Source organism: Ceratotherium simum, chromosome 1 (genome assembly GCF_057802395.1).
Source record: "Ceratotherium simum simum isolate JZ-2026a chromosome 1, ASM5780239v1, whole genome shotgun sequence".
NCBI lineage: Eukaryota > Metazoa > Chordata > Mammalia > Perissodactyla > Rhinocerotidae > Ceratotherium > Ceratotherium simum.
In genome coordinates, this window is record NC_141900.1 from 17,161,857 (window position 1) to 17,181,568 (window position 19,712).

Consider the following 19,712-nt stretch of genomic DNA (forward strand, 5'->3'; position numbering starts at 1 on the left):
CTGTTATAAACAAATCTTTAAAGGATAGAAGTTCACAGCTAGAAATGATTGATCTTACAGATAGTCTAATAACTATTCTCAAACTTTAGGATGCTTCCAAATCATCTGGTAGGCTTGTTAAAACACCGATTCCTCGAGTCCAATCCCAGAGTTTATGATTCAATAGGTTTAGAGTGGGGCCTAGGAACTGGATTTTCTCAAAACTTCCCAGGACGTGCTGATGTAGCTGGTCCAACCCTTTCCTTTTACATGTGTGGAAGCTGGGGCCAAGAGAGACGGTTTGAGCGGTGCTGTTAGTTTTACAAAGTGCTGTCCAGTAGAACTTGCTGTGACAACAAACATGGTCTTCTGTGTTCTCCAATACATGTAGCCACATGCAGCTATTGAGCAGTTGAAATGTGGCTAGTGCAACTAAGACTCTAGATTTTTCAGTTAATTTAATTTTCATGAATTTAAATTCAAATGGCCACATGCATCTGATAGCTACCATATTGGACAGCTCATTTCTAGAAGCTATGTCTCCTGACCCAGAAGCCAGTGTACTCTCCAATACACAACATTGCCTTTATTATATTTCCCCAGGCAAAAGGGAATTTAAGAAATAGCTTGAGAGAAAGGCCTTTAGGTAAAAAGGATTAAAGCTTGCCTGTGAAGTTTAAGACAAGGAGTCTTAACCTGGGATAAAAATCTATAGGAAAGGCCTGGATATTCACTTCCAGAGGGCTGTTGCAGAAAGTCTAAGAGGACATAACATAACAAGGTCTTCATTCCAACAAAACACAGTCAGACCACCCACTTTTGCTCGGCTGCCATTATTTCTACTGGAGATTTCTCCATAGTGGCCATCTTTGTCATTACCATGGTATGGAGACCCACAGGACATTTGGAGCTGATTTGCTTGGTCAGACTTATTCATTTGCTTTTCTATAATGAGGATGTAAAACTTACTGGAATCCACTATATCAGTATTGTTTTTTTTCAACTTTCTTACCTGGTCTGCTATTCGACTATAGAAGTCCCTTACTTGTTCTTCAGTGAGCACTCTCTTATCCTCTGCTTCTATGACAAATCCTGCCTTGATAATCTTCAATTAGAGAGTAACGTTAGATCCAGACGTGTTATGGGGCCACATGTAAAACAAGTCAAGGACATTCGTTTCCTGGGCTTAGCAAACCACCCAGATTTGAATACATTTCAAGTAAAGACCTCAGCATGATCCATAGGGCACTAGGTTTGAAGAAGCTTAAAAATATATCTACAGGGCCGGCCCCGTGGCTTAGCGGTTAAGTGCGTGCGCTCCGCTGCCGGCGGCCCGGGTTCGGATCCCGGGTGCGCACCGAGGCACCACTCCTCCAGCCATGCTGAGGCCGCGTCCCACATACAGCAACTAGAAGGATGTGCAGCTATGACAGACAACTATGTACTGGGGCTTTGGGGGAAAAATAAATAAATAAAATCTTTAAAAAAAAAAAAAAAATATATCTACAAAGAAGGCCCTTTAATGCCCCCTGGTATTTAAGTTTTCAAGGCTTGAACCAGAGACTCTGCAATATTTCTATTATTTAAGTGAATTCCTTCAAAATGTGAAAAAAGTAACTGAATTCCAAGGAAAGATATAACAGCTTTCTGAATCATTTGCAAGGATATAAATTTACAAGCACTTCTTAAACATCTATTTTCAAAATTGTTTAACTTTCTTTTTTTTAACGCTTTACTTTGTAAGACCACAACTCATAATCTAATCTATCTTACTCTTATAGTAACAAAAATATCCAAATGATAGGGAAGGATAGGATTTAAGATTTAGCTATGCTTTACTTGTCTTAAAGAAAGTTAAATTTATTGATAAATTTAGTTTGCATGTCACTCAAGTATAATAAAATGTAACAAATAGAAGTTTTGAGGTAAATATGACAAGTCCCATGAGGTACTAAACAATTAAATATAAGTGTAATCTGCATTCAAAGCAACTCAGTAATTACATTAAATGATACCAATCATTTGAGCTCACTTTGGTTTGTGAGGCCACAACCAGGTACGTCCTCCTACTCTGAAAGCAGACACCGCGCTGGTTCTATTGGCTTTGCGGATGTTGCAGAGCATTGCTCATGTCGTAGCGACCCCTCTCCTAACTGACATTCCAATTTGAACACTTTCTAAATACTCAAATCACGTCTTTGTTAAGTTACTTAGTGCCTGACAACAGAAAATAAAATCCAAGCAAAATTTAAACTTAATAACTTCTCCTTTACTATAGTTGAAAAATGCAGTGTGCCCATTTTCAAAACATTCTTTATTTTTTCTGTCCTGTTTGTTATGTAGCCTTTCACTGTATTCCAGAGAGGTGAGGTACTTAGTAGATAGTCATAATTTACATCTCTGAAATGTCATTTACTATGTCAAAACAGAAAAATTAAGATGAACTGATGATTAATAGTATTGCCTCAACTAAAAAAACTATATAATTTTGAAAATCTTCACTATCATAGCCATTAAACCATACTCAAATAAGGCACAGTAAACCATTGGTATGTAATATTATTTTTGAATACTTTATAAGGGATAAGCAATATATAGGGGACTGGGGTACAGTTTGGTGTCCCCCCCAACACACACCCCAGAATCTGATCTGGAAAAAAAAGGCTATTTTTATAGAGTGATATCAATTAAATCAACTCATAATTGGAAGAGAGAGTACACGTACCATGACCCGTGGACCATCTACTTTACTGTAGTTTAATCAATGATAGTGCCACTGTAGCTACAGGAAGAACGCACGACGAGAAGTTCATCAAGAGAGCTCAACCCCTCCTCACCTAGCTCCCTGAGGGATCTCTGCTAGAGCACATGCAACATTCTTTCACATTTCAATATAATCTTGTTATTTCAACACAAAGTCATTGTTCAGGCGTCAGCAAGCTACAGCCAGCAGGCAAAATCTGGCCCACCACCAGTTTTTGGAAAAAAAAGCTTATTGGCACACAGCCACGCCCATTTGTTTACATACCTTCTGCTGCTACTTTCTCGATATGATGGCAGAGCCAAGCAGTCGTGACAGATCGTATGCCCCACAAACCTGAAAATAGTTACTATCTGGCCCTTTACGGGAAAGGTCCGTTGACCTTTGGATGAAAATGCAATTTTCTTCTAAAAAATTTTTTATTTTGGCTCTAAAGCAAAACATAAAATGTTTCCTTAAGCTATCATGCATCTGAAAAGGACCATACATTTGTGACAACATACAGGGAATGAAGCAAGCCAATATGCGCTTATAACAAATTTGCATTGCTAATAACTAAACACGAAGAACATCTGTTACAATTCAATATAAGAACTACAATTTTTATTATTTACATCTGATGCTGGTAGAGCAGAGTTATTTAAATAAGGATGCTTGAGTACTTCTAGCATTTGTAAAGACAAGACGTTCAAAGCCTTTAGAGGTACCTAGCACCAAAAAAGTTTATTATGTTCTATTTTACTCTAAATGATAAGCTTGTCTCTAAGTTGACAACTAAGGGGTTGTTATTTTGCAATTAATTTAAACCACTGCTGGGAAATATTACTTACTTTTTCTTTAATTTCTATATCTTTTCTAGTAATCACAGCATCAGGTTTGATAATAGCAATACTGTATAGTTGCTCTAGGAAAAAAAATAGGAGAATTTCATTTTGGGGAAACAAAGTCTAGATAATGAGGGATTGGCAAGTAGAAATGTAAACTACTAATGTCCAGTGAATTTTTGTCCATTGACAGCTTTGCTCCTGTTATGGCATTTCAACTACCAGTTTCTACTTAGAATCCAAGCGCAGTTCCTGTACTTGCATGCAGAAGAAACATTCACAAGAGTTTGTAGTCAACAGGCCCCCCCAAAAAAGTATGAGTGGGTGGGCTCTCGTTATTTTAATACAATTCACATGCAATAGAATCCTACCCATGATCCATCCAGCTCAGCATCACTGGTGAGTGGAGGTACAATGCAAGCAAACATTATAAACTGATGGATTTACCATCTATGGATTTATCCACATTTATCCACACATTCTGATGATGAGTTTTTAGTGCAAGATAGCTCACTGAGCACTCTGTTCGCCTCTGCTCCCTCTGGAGCAGTATGGACACACACTCACACACCCACACAGAAAATCCAGTGAAGGCAGGAAATTGTTAACCGTAAAGTAAACCAGGAGTGTGGGTCATCAAGGAAGAAATTATTTTCACAAGTTTTTGGAAGATGATGAAGGATGAAATAAGAGGAAGCTGCTGTCCAGATTAGTCACAGGGGACAGAAGCCCCTCAGAGACCAAAGGGAAGGCATGGGGAGCAAAAGAGGTTGCTTTTTTTTTTGAGGAAGATTGGCCCTGAGCTAACATCTGTTGCCAATCTTCTTTTTCTTTTTTCTCCCCAAAGACCCAGTACATAGTTGTATATCCTAGTTGTAGGTCCTTTTAGTTCTTCTATGTGGGACGCCACCCTAGCATGGCCTGACCAGCAATGAGTAGGTCTGCACCCAGGATCCGAACTGGCCAACCCCAGGCCAACGAAGCAGAACTTGCAAACTTAACCGCTACACCACCAGGCCGGCCCCAAGAGGTTGCTTTTTAATAGCTGAGTCTACTATTGACAAATCACTATTTATCTTACCAGCCTCTTATCAATTAGCATTGATGTCATTACCAGCATTTTGCTACTGCAAGTGATACTGTAATGAACATCCCTGTACACAAATCCCTTGGCATTACCTTAGTAAATTTACTTACCAACATGTTCATAGGGTGCTTCCCCAGCATCTTCCGAATCTGAGTCTACAAGTGCAATTTCATGATACTATGGAAGAGAAAGGCAAATAAAACAGTTCTATTTTTTATCATAATGAAAGAGTTTTTAGAAATTTTGTTTCTAATAAATATTTATAATCCAAAGGATAGAAGGTAAAGTGAAAATGTGCCTGCAGTTACCTAACACTACTTTTCCTAAGCTTTCCTCTGAAATAAAATAAGGAATATTTAAAACAGGTGGGATGAGGAGACTATCTGAAATAATGCATGCATGCTATATGGAAAATAGTTAAAACAAAAAATCTTAAAACTTAAGAAGAGTACACAGAATAAAATAAGAAAGAAGCAGAGATTAGCAAGTAAGAAAGCAATAAACACATAATTATCATGTTAAAGATCCAAAGGGCATTCGAAAAGTTTCAAGATCCATGCCTGACCATTACTCTTAGTAAATTAGGAACAGCAAGATACCTCCTTAACTCATAAAAAATGTCTTGCTCAAAACAATAGCCAATTTCCTACTACGTAGTAAAACACTAGGAAGAACGGGGCAGGGGTGGGTCTTAATTTCTTAGGAAGCCCTGGAAGCGCTTCTGTGATTCTGTGAACTGCCTAAAAGGTGTATATATTTACATATGTACATTTTTTGGCAAGAGAATCCATGACTTCAGATTCTCAATGGAATAAAGACCCAAAAGTGTTTGGAAATAACTATACTGAAAGCACGCGCTCTTATTATAATCAGAAATAACATAATTATACCGGCTATAACCTCAAATTGACCGACTTTGTATTTGCTGGACCTGCTCTGGCCAATAGGGCAGCACTTACCACTAAGGCTATCTGAGCTCTTGAAATGCGGTCACACCAAATTAAGATGCGCTGTAAGTGAAAAATACACAGCACATTCCAAAGATTTTGTATGAAAAAATGAATGTTGCATACCTTATTTTTCATGTTGAGTACATCTTTAAATGGGAATCTTTTGAATATACTGGATTAAATAAAAGATGTTTTTTAAAATTAATTTCAACTGTTTCTTTTTTAGTGTCTGTAATGTGACTCGTAGAATATTTTGAATTATGCATGTGGCTCACATCGTGGCTTCTATTTTATTACTATGGGACAGGGCTATGCTAGACAAGGCAATTAGATAAGAAAGCTAAATAACAAGTGTGCAGCAAAACGGAATAATGTAACATAAACGTAAGATATTAATACATGTCATATATCTCTGTTATTAATTAAAACAGGATATCATTCTGCAAGAACAGCAAGAACAACGAGAACCACAACAATCAAACCATGGAACAGAGCACACGTAGAGAAAGCTGGATAGAACATCGCAAGTAAAAGAATATGTTTAGGAGTCACTCCGCCTGACTTCAAATTCTGGTTTCACCACCCACTAGCTGCCTGTTTCTGGGGAAATGACTTAAATGTTTTTAAGCTTTAACTTATCATTTGTCTCATAAGATTTCTTGAGGTTCCAGTTCAAGATGGCAACATAGGAGGCTTCTGAACTCACCTCCTCCCACATACACACCAAATCTACGGCTACATACAGTACAATTCCCTCTGAAAGAGATCCAGAAAATAGCTGAGTGCCTCCTACACATTAGGCAAATGAGGAAAAACCCATACTGAAATGGGTAGAAGAGGTTGAGACACAATCTTGTCATAAACTCCACCCCTGGCACAGCGATATACAATCCAGAGGGAACTCACAACTCCCAGCGTCTCCATGAGTGAAGGGTTTGGACCCAACATCTAGTACCCCAAATTTTAAGACTTCCAACTAAGAGATGGGGCCCCAAAATGCCTTGTTCTGAAAGCCAACTGGGACTTGGGAGACTGTAGTAAACAAACAGTTCTTAAGAGGCTTGTGAGGACTTGCTGTGGTGATCCTCCCAGGGCTCAGTGCACAGGCAGCAGACCCAAACACCCAGTTTTTCCCAAAAAGAGGCCTATTTGGAAATTTTAAAGCTATAGCCTGAGGGTCTGGCTCCTACTTTAACACAGATCTAGGGGCCAACTGCAATCCTCTCCTGAGAGGGGGAGGCCAGCAGGTGCCATCTTCATGTTCTCCCTCTGCCCTGCTCCAGGTGGCCGGTAGCTCCCTGGAGGGACCTGCTGCACATGTCTGGCACCACAGTGCCCTGCTCCAGGTGGCCGGTAGCTCCCTGGAGGGACCTGCTGCACATGTCTGGCACCACAGTGCCCTGCTCCAGGTGGCCGGTAGCTCCCTGGAGGGACCTGCTGCACATGTCTGGCACCACAGTGCCCTGCTCCAGGTGGCCGGTAGCTCCCTGGAGGGACCTGCTGCACATGTCTGGCACCACAGTGCCCTGCTCCAGGTGGCCGGTAGCTCCCTGGAGGGACCTGCTGCACATGTCTGGCACCACAGTGCCCTGCTCCAGGTGGCCGGTAGCTCCCTGGAGGGACCTGCTGCACATGTCTGGCACCACAGTGCCCTGCTCCAGGTGGCCGGTAGCTCCCTGGAGGGACCTGCTGCACATGTCTGGCACCACAGTGCCCTGCTCCAGGTGGCCGGTAGCTCCCTGGAGGGACCTGCTGCACATGTCTGGCACCACAGTGCCCTGCTCCAGGTGGCCGGTAGCTCCCTGGAGGGACCTGCTGCACATGTCTGGCACCACAGTGCCCTGCTCCAGGTGGCCGGTAGCTCCCTGGAGGGACCTGCTGCACATGTCTGGCACCACAGTGCCCTGCTCCAGGTGGCCGGTAGCTCCCTGGAGGGACCTGCTGCACATGTCTGGCACCACAGCTTTTGCAGCTGCTGCCCAGCGGATGAACCTCTTGGTCGCCTGGCTCTGGTGGCCAGCAGATCTTGCATTCACAGATCTCACAGGACTGTCGCAAACAATGAAACAGTTCTTGACTGGCTACCCTCCTCAGGGCACAGCAGAGAGGCATGGGCCAGAGGCACCCAACTCCTATTCTCTGAGGGAATCCTATTTGCATGTCTTGGGGGCTGCAGCCTGAGGGTCAGGCTTCTAGTTTGACGCACATCTAGGGGCCAACTGCAATCTTTTCCAGAAACCAGAGAGGCTGTCAGGCACCATCTTTGCGCTCTCCCCCTGCCTGGCTCCAAGTCACCGGTGTCCACGAGAAGATAGACTGAGCGCATATCCGGCACCCTGGCTCTTGTGGCTGCTGGCCAGAGGACATATCTCTTGATAGCTTGGCTCTGGCAGCCAGCAGGGATAATGTTCACGGGTTCAGCAGAACCAGCAATTGATAAACCACCCAGACAGAAAATCAATAAGGAAACACTGGACTGAAACTACATATTAGACCTGATGGACTTAACAGACATTTACAGAATATTCCATCCAAAAGCAGCAGAATACACATTCTTCTCAGTGCACATGGAACAATCTCCAGGACAGATCATATGTTAGGCCAAATTAAGCATCTTTTCTGACCACAATGGTATGAAACTAGAAATCAACTACCAAGAAGAAAATTAGAAAATTCACAAATATATGGAGATTAAACAATATGCTACTGAACAACCAATGGGTCAAAGAAGAAATCAAAAGAGAAATCAAAAAATACCCTGAGACAAATGAAAATGGAAATACAACATACCAAAACTTATGAGATGCAACAAAAGAATTCTAAGAGGGAAGTTGATAGCAATAAATGCCTACATTAAGAACAAAGAGGGGCCGGCCTGGCAGCACAGGTGGTTGGGTGCGCATGCTCCGCTGCGGTGGCCCAGGGTTTGCCAGTTCGGATCCCGGGCATGCACCGACGCACCGCTTGGCAAGCCATGCTGTGGCGACATCCCATATAAAGTGGAGGAAGATGGGCATGGATGTTAGCCCAGGGCCAGTCTTCCTCAGCAAAAAAAGAGGAGGATTGGCGACAGACGTTAGCTCAGGGCTGATCTTCCTCACACACACACACACAAAAAAGAACAAAGAAAGATCTCAAATAAACAACCTAACTTTATATTTCAAGAAACTAGAAAAAGAAGAACAAATGAAGCCAAAGTTAGTAGATGAAGGAAATAACAAAGATCAGAGCAGAAATAAATCAAATAGAGACTAAAAAGACAATAGAAAAAATTAATGAAACTAAGAGCTGGCTTTTTGAAAAAATGAGCAAAACAGACAAACTGTTAGCTAGACTCTGAAGAAAAACAGAGAGAGGACTCAAATGAATAAAACTGGGAATGAAAGAGGAAACTTTACAACAGATACCAGAAATAAAAAGGATCTTCAGAGATTACTACGACCAACTATGAAATCACTATCTCGAAAAGTGTCTGCACCCTCATGTTCACTGCAGCATTATTTACAACAGCCATGATATGGAAACAACCTAAACGTCCGTCAATGGATGAATGGATAAAGAACATGTGGTATACATATACAATGGAATATTATTCATCCATAAAAAAGAAGGAAATCTTGCCATTAGTGACAACATGGATAGACTTCAAGGGCATTATGCTAAGTGAAATAAGTCAGACAGAGAAAGACAAACACTGTATGATATTACTTATGTGTGGAATCTAAAAAAACTGAACTCCTAGATACAGAAAACAGAATGGTGGTTGCCAAAGGTGGAGAAAGCAGAGTGGGGGAATTGGGTAAAGGTGTTCAAAAGGTACAAACTTCTAGTTATAAGATAAATAAGTTCTGGAGGTGTAATATACAGCATGAGGACTACATGTAATAATACTGTATTGTATATTTCAAAGTTGCTAAGACAGTAGATCTTAAAAGTTCTCATTACCAGAAGAAAATTTTACCTATGCGAGGTGACAGGTATTTACTAAATTTAGTGTGGTAATCATTTCACAATATACACACATGTCAAATCATTATGTTGAACACCTTAAACTAATACCATGTTATTTACCAATTATATCTCGATAAAACCGGGGGAGGAGGATTTCTGTAAGGATTAAATGAGGATATCTGTTTGAAAATCTTAGCAAACAGTAAGTTTTCAATAATTCCTGGCTATTATAATTTTCAAAAACAAGTAGGGGAAGTGGAAAGAGGGATGGAGAGAGACAGATAGAAAGGAAGGGAGAAAATTCCCTGAAAAACAAGAAAACCTGAAAATGTAAAGAAAAATGTCCTTGGATGAGAAAAATCACTATTACAAATGTAAATTCTCCATATTTGTCATTTGTCAGTTTTCTGTCAAAATGTTCTTTTTCCTAATGCTCATAAAGTGCTTGGTACACACCATGGGTATCAGCACAGCGACACAGTGCGAGCATTTCTCCAAGTTTTCTGCTTTCTTTTTACATTTTAGGGGGCACTTCAAAGTTTTAAATTACCAAATCTATCAATTTTTCCTTTTTTGATATCTCCTTTTTGTGTTATGCTTACAAGGCCTTCCCCAACCTATGAAAACATAAATGTTTGCCAGTGTTTTCTTCTAATACTTTTATGCTCTGTTTCTTCACATTCAGCTCCTTAATTCATCTGTAATTTATTTATGTATGTCATATGAGGACATGATACAACTCTCTTATACAAATAGTTAAACCAATGTTCCTAAGCCTGTTTATTGAATTTTTTATCCTTTCCTGATTTAAATTGACCCTTTATGGGTATTATGGCAAATACTTATACAGGCTTGAGCCTATACCATCTAATTATTTCTCTTTTTTCAATATTTCTTGGCTAGTCTCTACTTTTTGTTTCTTAAAGTCATACTTTCCCTTTTTTTGTTGTTGTTTGTTTTGTGTGTGCGTGCACATGTGTGTGTTTCAATAACACCAGTTGCTCCTGTTTATCTGCCTGTATTTCTGATTACTATGTGGCTTACTTTCTTATACTATTACGTTCATACCTCCAAATGCTTTATGGTTCATTTCTTAATTTTAAAATATTTTCTTTCTTATTACTTAGGTAATAATAACATTACACAGGTAATACACCACACACATACACAGGATCTTACTCTAAGTATCCTATTAAAGTGTACTCTTTTTTTTTCATTCATCAATCTATCTTGGCCCTCTTTCCATATCAATAAATACAAAGCTAGAACACACTAAATAATATTCCACTGTACGGATTTATATAATTTATGACATAAATTACAGACATTTTATGTAATCTAGTCACTGTTGCTAGGTATTTAGGTTGATTCCAAATTTTTAATAATATAGACAACACTGCAATAAGCATCTTTTTTTTGCATTTGTCTCATTATTTTCTTAGGGAAAATTACTGGTGCGTAATTGCTCAGTCAAAGGATACATGTCTTTTTAAGGCCTGTGATTCATGTTGTCAAAATACTTTCCAGAAAGGTTGCACCACTTAGACACTTAGAGAGTTATAAAATTAGGAAAATACCTTAAGGAGAACAACAAAAAAGACACAATGCATTTCTTAAAAATAAAATAATCAGTAATCCAAAGTATTACCTGAGGGCGAACCATTTCACCTGCTGCAATTTTCCTCTCCTCATTGATCAAGTTGATAATTTTTTGATTAACAAGTGGTGCATTTGCACCCTTAATCATTGCAACAATTTTGCCATTCTATAAGGGAAAAGAAGACATGAAGGAAACTTTCATTTTCAGGATAATTCAAGAATTCACATTTCAACTGGACTGTCATCCCACCCTGCCCCACACCCACACCAATCCTTTCTTAGCTACTGTAATTATCCAATTTAAAATAAGGTATTGGTGATGTGAAGTAGGTCTCAGTTTGGTCAACACAGCTCTCTGAGTTCCACCTCCAATTTGTCTGTCCTCCTATGACCAAAGGCAAGGCATCTCTGCGTGACATTCCAGTGGTTCTGTATAGGCCTCCCAAATTTACCTTCCCTAAGTATTTTTGCTACTATGCCCTCTTTGTCCATCTTTCAACACATATTTACTAAAACCTGTTTACTGGCACAGTACTAGGCATGATGGTATGGAATAATAGACCTGGTACCTGACCTAATTAAATTACAAAAAAAACCCACAAACAGATACATGTGAAATAACAACCATGACAGATACCACCAAGGGAGGTACACAGCGTTGGGAACATCTACAAGAGTTTGTCCTGGTCAAGGAGATCAACAAAGGTACTTATCAACATCAGGAAGGGATTCTTGGTTTAAAATATGAAGGCTAAGGGGCCAGCCCCATGGCCAAGTGGTTCAAGTTCCACACACTCTGCTTCAGCGGCCTGGGTTTCTGGGTTCGGATCCTGGGTGTGGACCTCCTCCACTCACCAGCCATGCTGTGGAGGCGTCCCACATGCAAGATAGAGGAAGACTGGAACAGATGTTAGCTCAGGGCTAATCTTCCTCAAGCCAAAAAAAAAAAATAGGAAGATTGGCAATGAAGGTTAGCTCAGTGTCCTCACCAAAAAAAAAAATAAAATTGAAAGATGAGTAAGAGATCACTAGACAAAATTGAGAAGAAAGAGCATTCTAGGCAAAAGGAATAGAGATGCAAGGGTCCTAAGGCTGGAAGGGAATATGGCAGATAAGAAGACCACGGAGACAGTGAAAGGATGCCTGGTATGAGATGAAACTCAACAGCTAGGCGGAGCCAGACCCTGCAGAGCCTTGTGAGCCACGGAAAGATGCAGCCTGTATCCTAAGTGCAGTGGGAAGACTTTGGAATGTTTAACCAGAGCAGCGACCACAATTAGAACTGTTGTTTGTAAAGATCATTTCACCTACCATGTGGAGAAAGGGTTCAACCGAAGAAGGAGAAGATGTTTGTATACAAACTGGGAGCTATTCTAGAGGTGAAGATGAGAGAGATGGTCACTCAGCCTATGGCAGTGGTGATGGAGATGGGAACAATGGAAAGAAGAGAGAGAAAGACTTGGGTGAGAGAAATTGACAGGTCCAAGGTCTGGTGTGGATTGGGCGTGACGTAAAGAGAAGTCACTAAGATGACTTCTGTTTCTGTTGGGAAACTGGATAAATTAAGATGTATTCAGCAAATGAGGCAGATGGTCCATTTAAGGAGGATGGGCATGGGTCTGCTGATCAGACCTGATAACTCGGCAGGGTGGTGGCTGTCCCAGAGCTCCAGACTCCACACGGTGGTCCACCTCCCCAGTGTTCCTTCCTCAGTTCCATGCTCCTAACTGCTACTGCTGCTGAAGTCTCCTCATTGTTCCATTAGCCCACGAAGCCCACTTCTGCCCCTGCTCAGTTACTCATTCTGGTTCCCTAAACTACGTCTAGGTCAGGGGTCAGCAAACTATGACCCAACACAGAGACTACATTTTCACAAGGCTGAATATACTTATTATCTGGCCCTTTACAGAAAAAGCTAGCTGACTACTCATCTAAACCATCAAATCCTACATATCCAACTTAGAGCAAGATCTGTAATGCAATTTTTTTAATTCAAGGAACCCAGTAATTCAATCCTTTGAAATAGTTGCAAGAGTATTGTTTAACAGAATCAAAAAGGTATATCCAAGAAGTACTTTTTAATAATTATCTCTAATACCAAAAATGATAATCAAAGTATCCAGCAGTAGACGAACAGCCCAATCCCTCTCCATGAAGCCTTTCCTTCCCATCCCAAATCTCTAGCTCTGCAGGAGCTATACCCTGTGTCATACAAGTCAGCATCGAACTGTATACTTTCCTTTTAGAAAATACACTTATTATGCTTTTCTGATTATTAAAGTTGTATGCTCTTCACAGAATATTTGGAAATGATAGAAAAGTATAAAGAAGAAAGCATAAATTATGCATCCTTCCCCCACACATAGAAAACTACTATTAACAATTTGATGAATAGTCTTCATGCCTTCCTTCTAGGTATTTGTAAATACAGAGATAAAAGCAATAGATATTGCAAAATAGTGATCAGACAGATATTTCCTTATATTGGTATGCATGACTATTTATAACCAATTCTCTCCTACTGAGTATCTAAGAAATTTCCAATTTTTCAGTCCTGTAAATAATAATTCATCATAAAATCTCTGATTATGTCCTTAGGAAAGGTAAATACCATCTCATTTTTCTTTCCCCTGATCAGCTCACTATGTGGTAGTCTACTCTCAACCCATCATGAGCTCCTAGAAGTCAAGTTACAAAATATATTAACAGACAAGCAAAGATAAGGCAAAAAATTCTACAATTACTATTCTCAGAAAAGTTCCATGGTAATTTTACAATACTACTTGCTCTTCAACTGTAAATTGGAATCTGATAATACATTTGAGATGATAAATATTATACTTACAAGACTAAAGAGAAAAACAGGTTCACATTTATCTCTAAATGGCTGCAAAGTCACAATGCTGTCAGCTTCTGCCTGAAAAAAACATAAATATTTCATATAATAATAAAGGAAAGTATATCCAAGTTATTTGATACACTATGTTCAAAAAACACAGAGATACGTAATTTTTATTTTTATGTTGACTACAACGTTTTCTGAGTATGTATAGTTTTAAGGACCAAATTGCATCTACTGGCAATTCAGGCCCTGCATCATTTGGCCTCAACCTTACTTCTCACAGTTCTCCTTCGTGGTACCCAATCTGCAGCCAAATCCATCTCCTTGTAGTTTGCTACCACAACCCACTCTTTCCTTCCTTGTTACCTGTTCTTGCCCTTCCTTTTCCAACCCAGCTCAAGGGTCCTCCCTCCAAGAAGTCTGTCTTGCTCCCTCCTGCTGCAAATCATATTGCGCTCCACAGAGCCCTTACTGCACCTCTCCCAGGGCGCCTGCTGTCCCTCTCAACATTGTACCACTGTTACACTGGCCTGTGTCATCTCCTTTGTGAGAAGGAGAGCTCTGTGCACAGAGAGATGATGCTGCATATTCCCCTCTGCATGTCACCCCTCTTCGTGCATCAACCACAGGGCCACACATAAGAAGGAGCTGATCAAACGCTTCTTGAATGAACGGCTTGTCAAATGTCAAAGTCTTTGATTTTTATGTTTCTAATTTTCTTAACGTTTTCTCACAAATTTCAAGTTGTCCTAACACATCCTTCAGGCCACCTGTCAGAATGAGATGGTTGGTAGGGTCTTCTCTAAGAGTTGGTTTTTGCAACCTAAAGCGATTGTTTAAACTGGGATTTCTGGGGCCGGCCCCGTGGCTTAGTGGGTAAGTGCGGGCACTCCGCTACTGGCGGCCCGGGTTCGGATCCCCGGCGTGCACCGACGCACCGCTTCTCCGCCCATGCTGAGGCGGCGTCCCACGTACAGCAACTAGAAGGATGTGCAACTATGACATACAACTATCTACTGGGGCTTTGGGGGAAAAAAAAAGGAGGAGGATTGGCCATAGATGTTAGCTCAGAGCTGGTCTTCCTCAGCAAAAAAAAAAAAAAGAAGAGGATTAGCATGGATGTTAACTCAGGGCTGATATTCCTCACAAAAAAAAAAAAACAAAACTGGGATTTCTGGAGGTTCCTCAAGCCCTGTGAAGAAGTTAAGCGAAGGTCCTTCAGCCTGTGTCAGCTGGAGGGGTTGTGTTATAATCTTTTTTTAACACAGTGGATTCTACATCATTTTCCTTCTTGTAAGTTTCTACTGCTTTCAAAAAAAAAAAGGAAGAGGCTGACAAGAACAAATCTATAATATTAAAGGACAGAAGTCAAAGATGATATTTAAAAGTAGTTTAGGTATCATAGTTACAAGGCTTATATTCTAATAAAGTATTAATTAAAGCATTTAATAATAAAAGAACTAAAATAACATTTACTGAATTTTTATGTGTATAGATACAATGTTAGTACAAGTCTTCATGTATTTTAAAAGAGAATATAACAGAAGAAATTTTATACTGACCATTCAGCTTAGGAGGATTTCAATAAGTAATCAATTTCATAGGTTTTAATTTTGGACTTGAATTAACAAGTTCAACAAGGATCCCTCTCCTTGGTTAACTGCAGGTAGCAAAATATCCAGCAGAGGGCGCCCCTCCATTGCTCCCAAAGGAGGTTTGGAGACAATTTTTTTCACCCTTTCTGAGCAGGTCATAGCAGAAAAACAGCATCAGTCTATGTGAATGTTCTATTGTTGAGCGTGCTCAAAAATAACACAAGAGAAACCACTAAGGGACAATGCTCAAATTTTTTTGTTGTTCAATTCAACAAATGCTAGTATTATGAATAGGACATATATTTTGGAAAGACTTTACTAGCACTTCTCAGTGGGATAAATATAGTAATAGAATTGACTCCTTGTGGAGTAGGTTGAGGAGGACACAGTCAGAAGCCTCTGGGGTTGGGGGGAAGCGCTGTTAAGACCTGTATCTTCACACAGCTCTGAGCCATGCTGACATGGAAGCCCAACAAACTATGGGGTCTAATTCTCCTTCCATACCTCAGCCTCTACCACTGTGCCAACCCACACACACACCCAGGTTTGTTTCTAGCCAGACTCTATAAACAAGGAGATATTTAATGACTCTAAACCATCTAGGAACACAGCATCAAGTCACACTTTCTCAGAGTCTAAGGACTTCTTGCCTTGCTCTCTTATGCCCAAGTCCCCTTCCAGGTAGCCAGACAGGTGAGCAGGGAGCCTGCCTTGTCAGTCTCTCCCCATTGAACTCAATTTCCTTTTAGACACTGGGGTATTCCCATGGGCCCTAGCCCATGAATGTGCATCCTACCACTTCCAGACAAGCTTCCCTAATGCCAACTGTCAGGATGCAAAGAATTTTCCGACCCTTAATTCTCCGTGATCCATTTGCCAGCTGTTAGATCCTTCTGGTATTGTCTTTTTTTACTTCTTCCACCAACCCCTTGTCCACTGCATGTGGAAATCTCCTTTAGGCCCCATTCTCTGTCTCCTGAACTTAGTTTTTCCTCCCTGCCAAGAATCAAATCTCGAATCACATTTCAGCTCCATGTAGGTGGTTCTGACCCCTCAGAGTGAAGAAGGCTGTTCTGGAATGCTGCCCTTTAAGAAACTACAAGACCCTTATTTCGGAAGACAATGTCAACCTCCGGACAAAAAGATTTAACAATTATACATAGCCACTTACTCTCTTGAAGAGAAAAAATATTAAGAGGTGAGTTTCTAAGCTTTAGAGTGCTTATTTGTATCCTTTAACTATGAAAAAGAAATCCTATAAAGAGTGTATCTGCAGAAGGGGATGGACAGTCAAACACAAGTTAAGGTCAGTAAGCAAACTCATCCCAAGGTCTGGGCTGGGAAGGTCACAGAAGGCCTGGACACATGAGAACATGCAGTGGGTTGAGGTTTCATGTTTGCATCAGGGACTATGCATTTTAGGTATAAGGAGTAAAGGCATGTAATCAGTTATTTGCTTCTGCATCTTAGGTCTAGCTGGTTTGGATGTATTTCTGTCCAAGAGAAGTAGAATGTGAGCCATGTATACATTTTTAAATTCTCTAGTAACCACATTTAAAAACTAAAAAGAAACAAGTGAAAATAATGTAATAATATATTTTACTTAATCCAATGTATCCAAAATATGATCATTTCAACATTACCAACGTAAAAAATTGTTAATGAGATATTTCACGTTCTTTTTTTCATACAAGTCTTCCAAATCTAGTGTATATTTTACCTTTAAAGTCTATCTCAATTTGTAGGCTACATTTTCATCAGAAACGATCTTTAATTAGATTTCATAAAATTTATGGTCAAAAAAGTAGATTCACATACCCAAGTTGTCCCAAACAACTTTAAAAGTTTTACAATTTCTGAATTATTAGTTTTTAAATTTAAATTTAAATTAATTAACATTAAAAATTCAGTTCCTCAGTCACACTAGCCACATTTCAGGTGCTCAAAAGCCACTCCTGCCTAGTGGCCACCATGTTAAACAACAAAGCTCTAAGCAGTTGATAACTTGAGGTGGATAAACTGAATAACCAATGCAATGAAGTCCAATGAGTTTGGCTGCAATATTTTAATCGCTTGTCACATCTGGGTGGTAAGTAAGTAAGGGGAAAATCACTACCATTGGAAGATTGGTAACTGGGTAAATGCCCAGAGTCCTACCAACACTGTCCAGTAAACAGCATTTGCTGCCCTTATTCTGAGAGACACACGCTGAACACATGATCAGGTGAAAAGAAACAGGTCAACAGACAGATATCCATTTGTATACTTTTCTAATATTCACAACCATGGTAAATAACCTCAACATTATAGGAATGGGATAAAAATGATGTTCATTCTCAGATCCCATAGAACTAAATATATAATAAAACTGCCAAGTAAACATTGTCTACTTTGAAGAGTTGACAGGTTGTTTAAATTAAGACAATCGTTAAAGAGAATACTTAAACACTTAAAGTAACAAGAAAATAATAGTTTTAATGGAAATAAAATCCTTACTACAACAAAATGCAGAATTTCATCCTCGTTTAGCTCATTTTTCAATTTTCTGAATAAAGTTTGCATTGCTTTGCAAGGTCCACACCAGGCTTGGTAAACATCAATCACTAGAAGATGATAATATTTATGAAAGGACAGAGTCAAAGAATCTGGAACAGCAGCTTATCCCAATGCTGGGGCAGGGCCAAGGGTCAAGATGTAGCAGGGTTTATGCTGGAAGCAGGGAGTCATGCCCTGTGTTGGGGGCCATGGGTGCCCTGGCCGGAACTCTGGATGGCTGGACAACGGGGAGCCCCAGTACCTGTCAGGCCTTTGTTCTGCAACATCTCATCCCACAGGCTTTGACTGTTGATGACTGCCTGCAAAAAGGAAGGCGCTGTAAAAGATCTTCAAGTGTCAACGCACTGAATGAAGAACTGTTGATGTGTCATGCCCACCTGTAACTGGATTTCTCGCTTTTTGCTTGCCATTTAGCCACTAGCACATGAAAAAGAGAAGAATAGAAAAAATTTAAGAGGAAATTTAAATAATATTCTTCTCTTTACGCATTTAAGCAGCATTTTAACGGACTGTAGAAATTTTCCTTCGGCAACATTGGGTTATGCACTCTCTCCTTTTCTGGAGAGAGAGGAGCCCATGTTACTGAAGGCTCTATGCTAAATGCTTACAGCAGCCACTGTCTTACTCTCCCAATAATCCTCAAGCAAGGTAAGACCGTTAGGAGACAGTTTCTTAAAATAGTTGTGTTTGTTTTCCTGAACTATTATGCAGCGTTCTCTCTATTTTCATTCCCACACGTGTTAACTGTCTATGAACATGCTCATGGATCTCTCTCTTGGGTCCCTCTCCAAGGAAATTCAATTTTTAAACCAAGGCCACGAGTATATTCTGGGGCACAACATAAACTTTCCACAGCTGTTAAGTCAGGGAGGCCCAATGCCCTATTCAATGGTGTCAAGGACGTTTAGAGTGTGGGTCTGGCTGCTGTGTGAGAGCAGACGCTAGTACGAAACGGAGTGACCGCGACAACAAGACTACAACCCAGCAAAGAGTGTTGGAGTCTCCAACAAGCCTTACACAGAACAGATCCTCCTCTAAGCTAGACGGGACGTTTGAAGAACAGGAACGAACAACCCCAAGGAGCTAAGTCAGCCCCCTTGCCGAGCGAGGCCCGTGGCCGTTGCGGGGTGAGCTCCGCCACGTCCGAGTACCCGGGGCGCCGGGCAGGCCGGGCCGAGGGTGGCCGGGCCCCGCTGCGCTTTGCTGCGGGACGGCCCGCGCAGGGCTGGGGCGCCAACGTCCGCGGCGCCCCTCCTGCCGCCCGCGCGCCCTGGCCTCCAACCCCGAAGGCCGCCTCGAGGCTCCCCGCCCCCGGCCGCGCAGACCTGGGCAGCGGTTACAAGAGCAGCTGGCCCCGAAAATCGTCCACCTCTTGTGCCCCTACGCTGAAGGGACAACCGAGGCCTGTTTCCCCGTCTGGAAGACTCCTGCCTTCCTGCAGCTTACTCCTCCCGTCTCCGTCCCCGCAGCAGCTCCCCTCCGCCTCCAGGGGGCGCTTGCCAAGCGCAGATTCCATCTCTCTTCCAGGCTGGGCTCCTGCCGCCGCTGGAGTTGCCCTGGGAAATGTG

At 41.0% G+C, this 19,712-nt stretch overlaps 1 protein-coding gene across 1 annotated transcript in view; it reads right to left on the reverse strand.

The window, feature by feature from the left end:
* The window catches only part of NME8 (NME/NM23 family member 8), a 49,877-nt gene extending 31,323 nt beyond the window's left edge, over nucleotides 1-18,554 (reverse strand). Inside the window, exons 1-8 of the mRNA XM_004439338.3 lie at nucleotides 18,522-18,554; nucleotides 18,386-18,443; nucleotides 18,085-18,191; nucleotides 13,997-14,068; nucleotides 11,201-11,317; nucleotides 4,762-4,828; nucleotides 3,571-3,644; nucleotides 992-1,084 (exon numbers count right to left, since the gene is read on the reverse strand). Of these exons, the coding sequence (XP_004439395.2) occupies nucleotides 992-1,084; nucleotides 3,571-3,644; nucleotides 4,762-4,828; nucleotides 11,201-11,317; nucleotides 13,997-14,068; nucleotides 18,085-18,191; nucleotides 18,386-18,443; nucleotides 18,522-18,554 (621 nt within the window). The remainder of the gene's footprint in view (nucleotides 1-991; nucleotides 1,085-3,570; nucleotides 3,645-4,761; nucleotides 4,829-11,200; nucleotides 11,318-13,996; nucleotides 14,069-18,084; nucleotides 18,192-18,385; nucleotides 18,444-18,521) is intronic.
* Nucleotides 18,555-19,712: the final 1,158 nt, after the last annotated feature.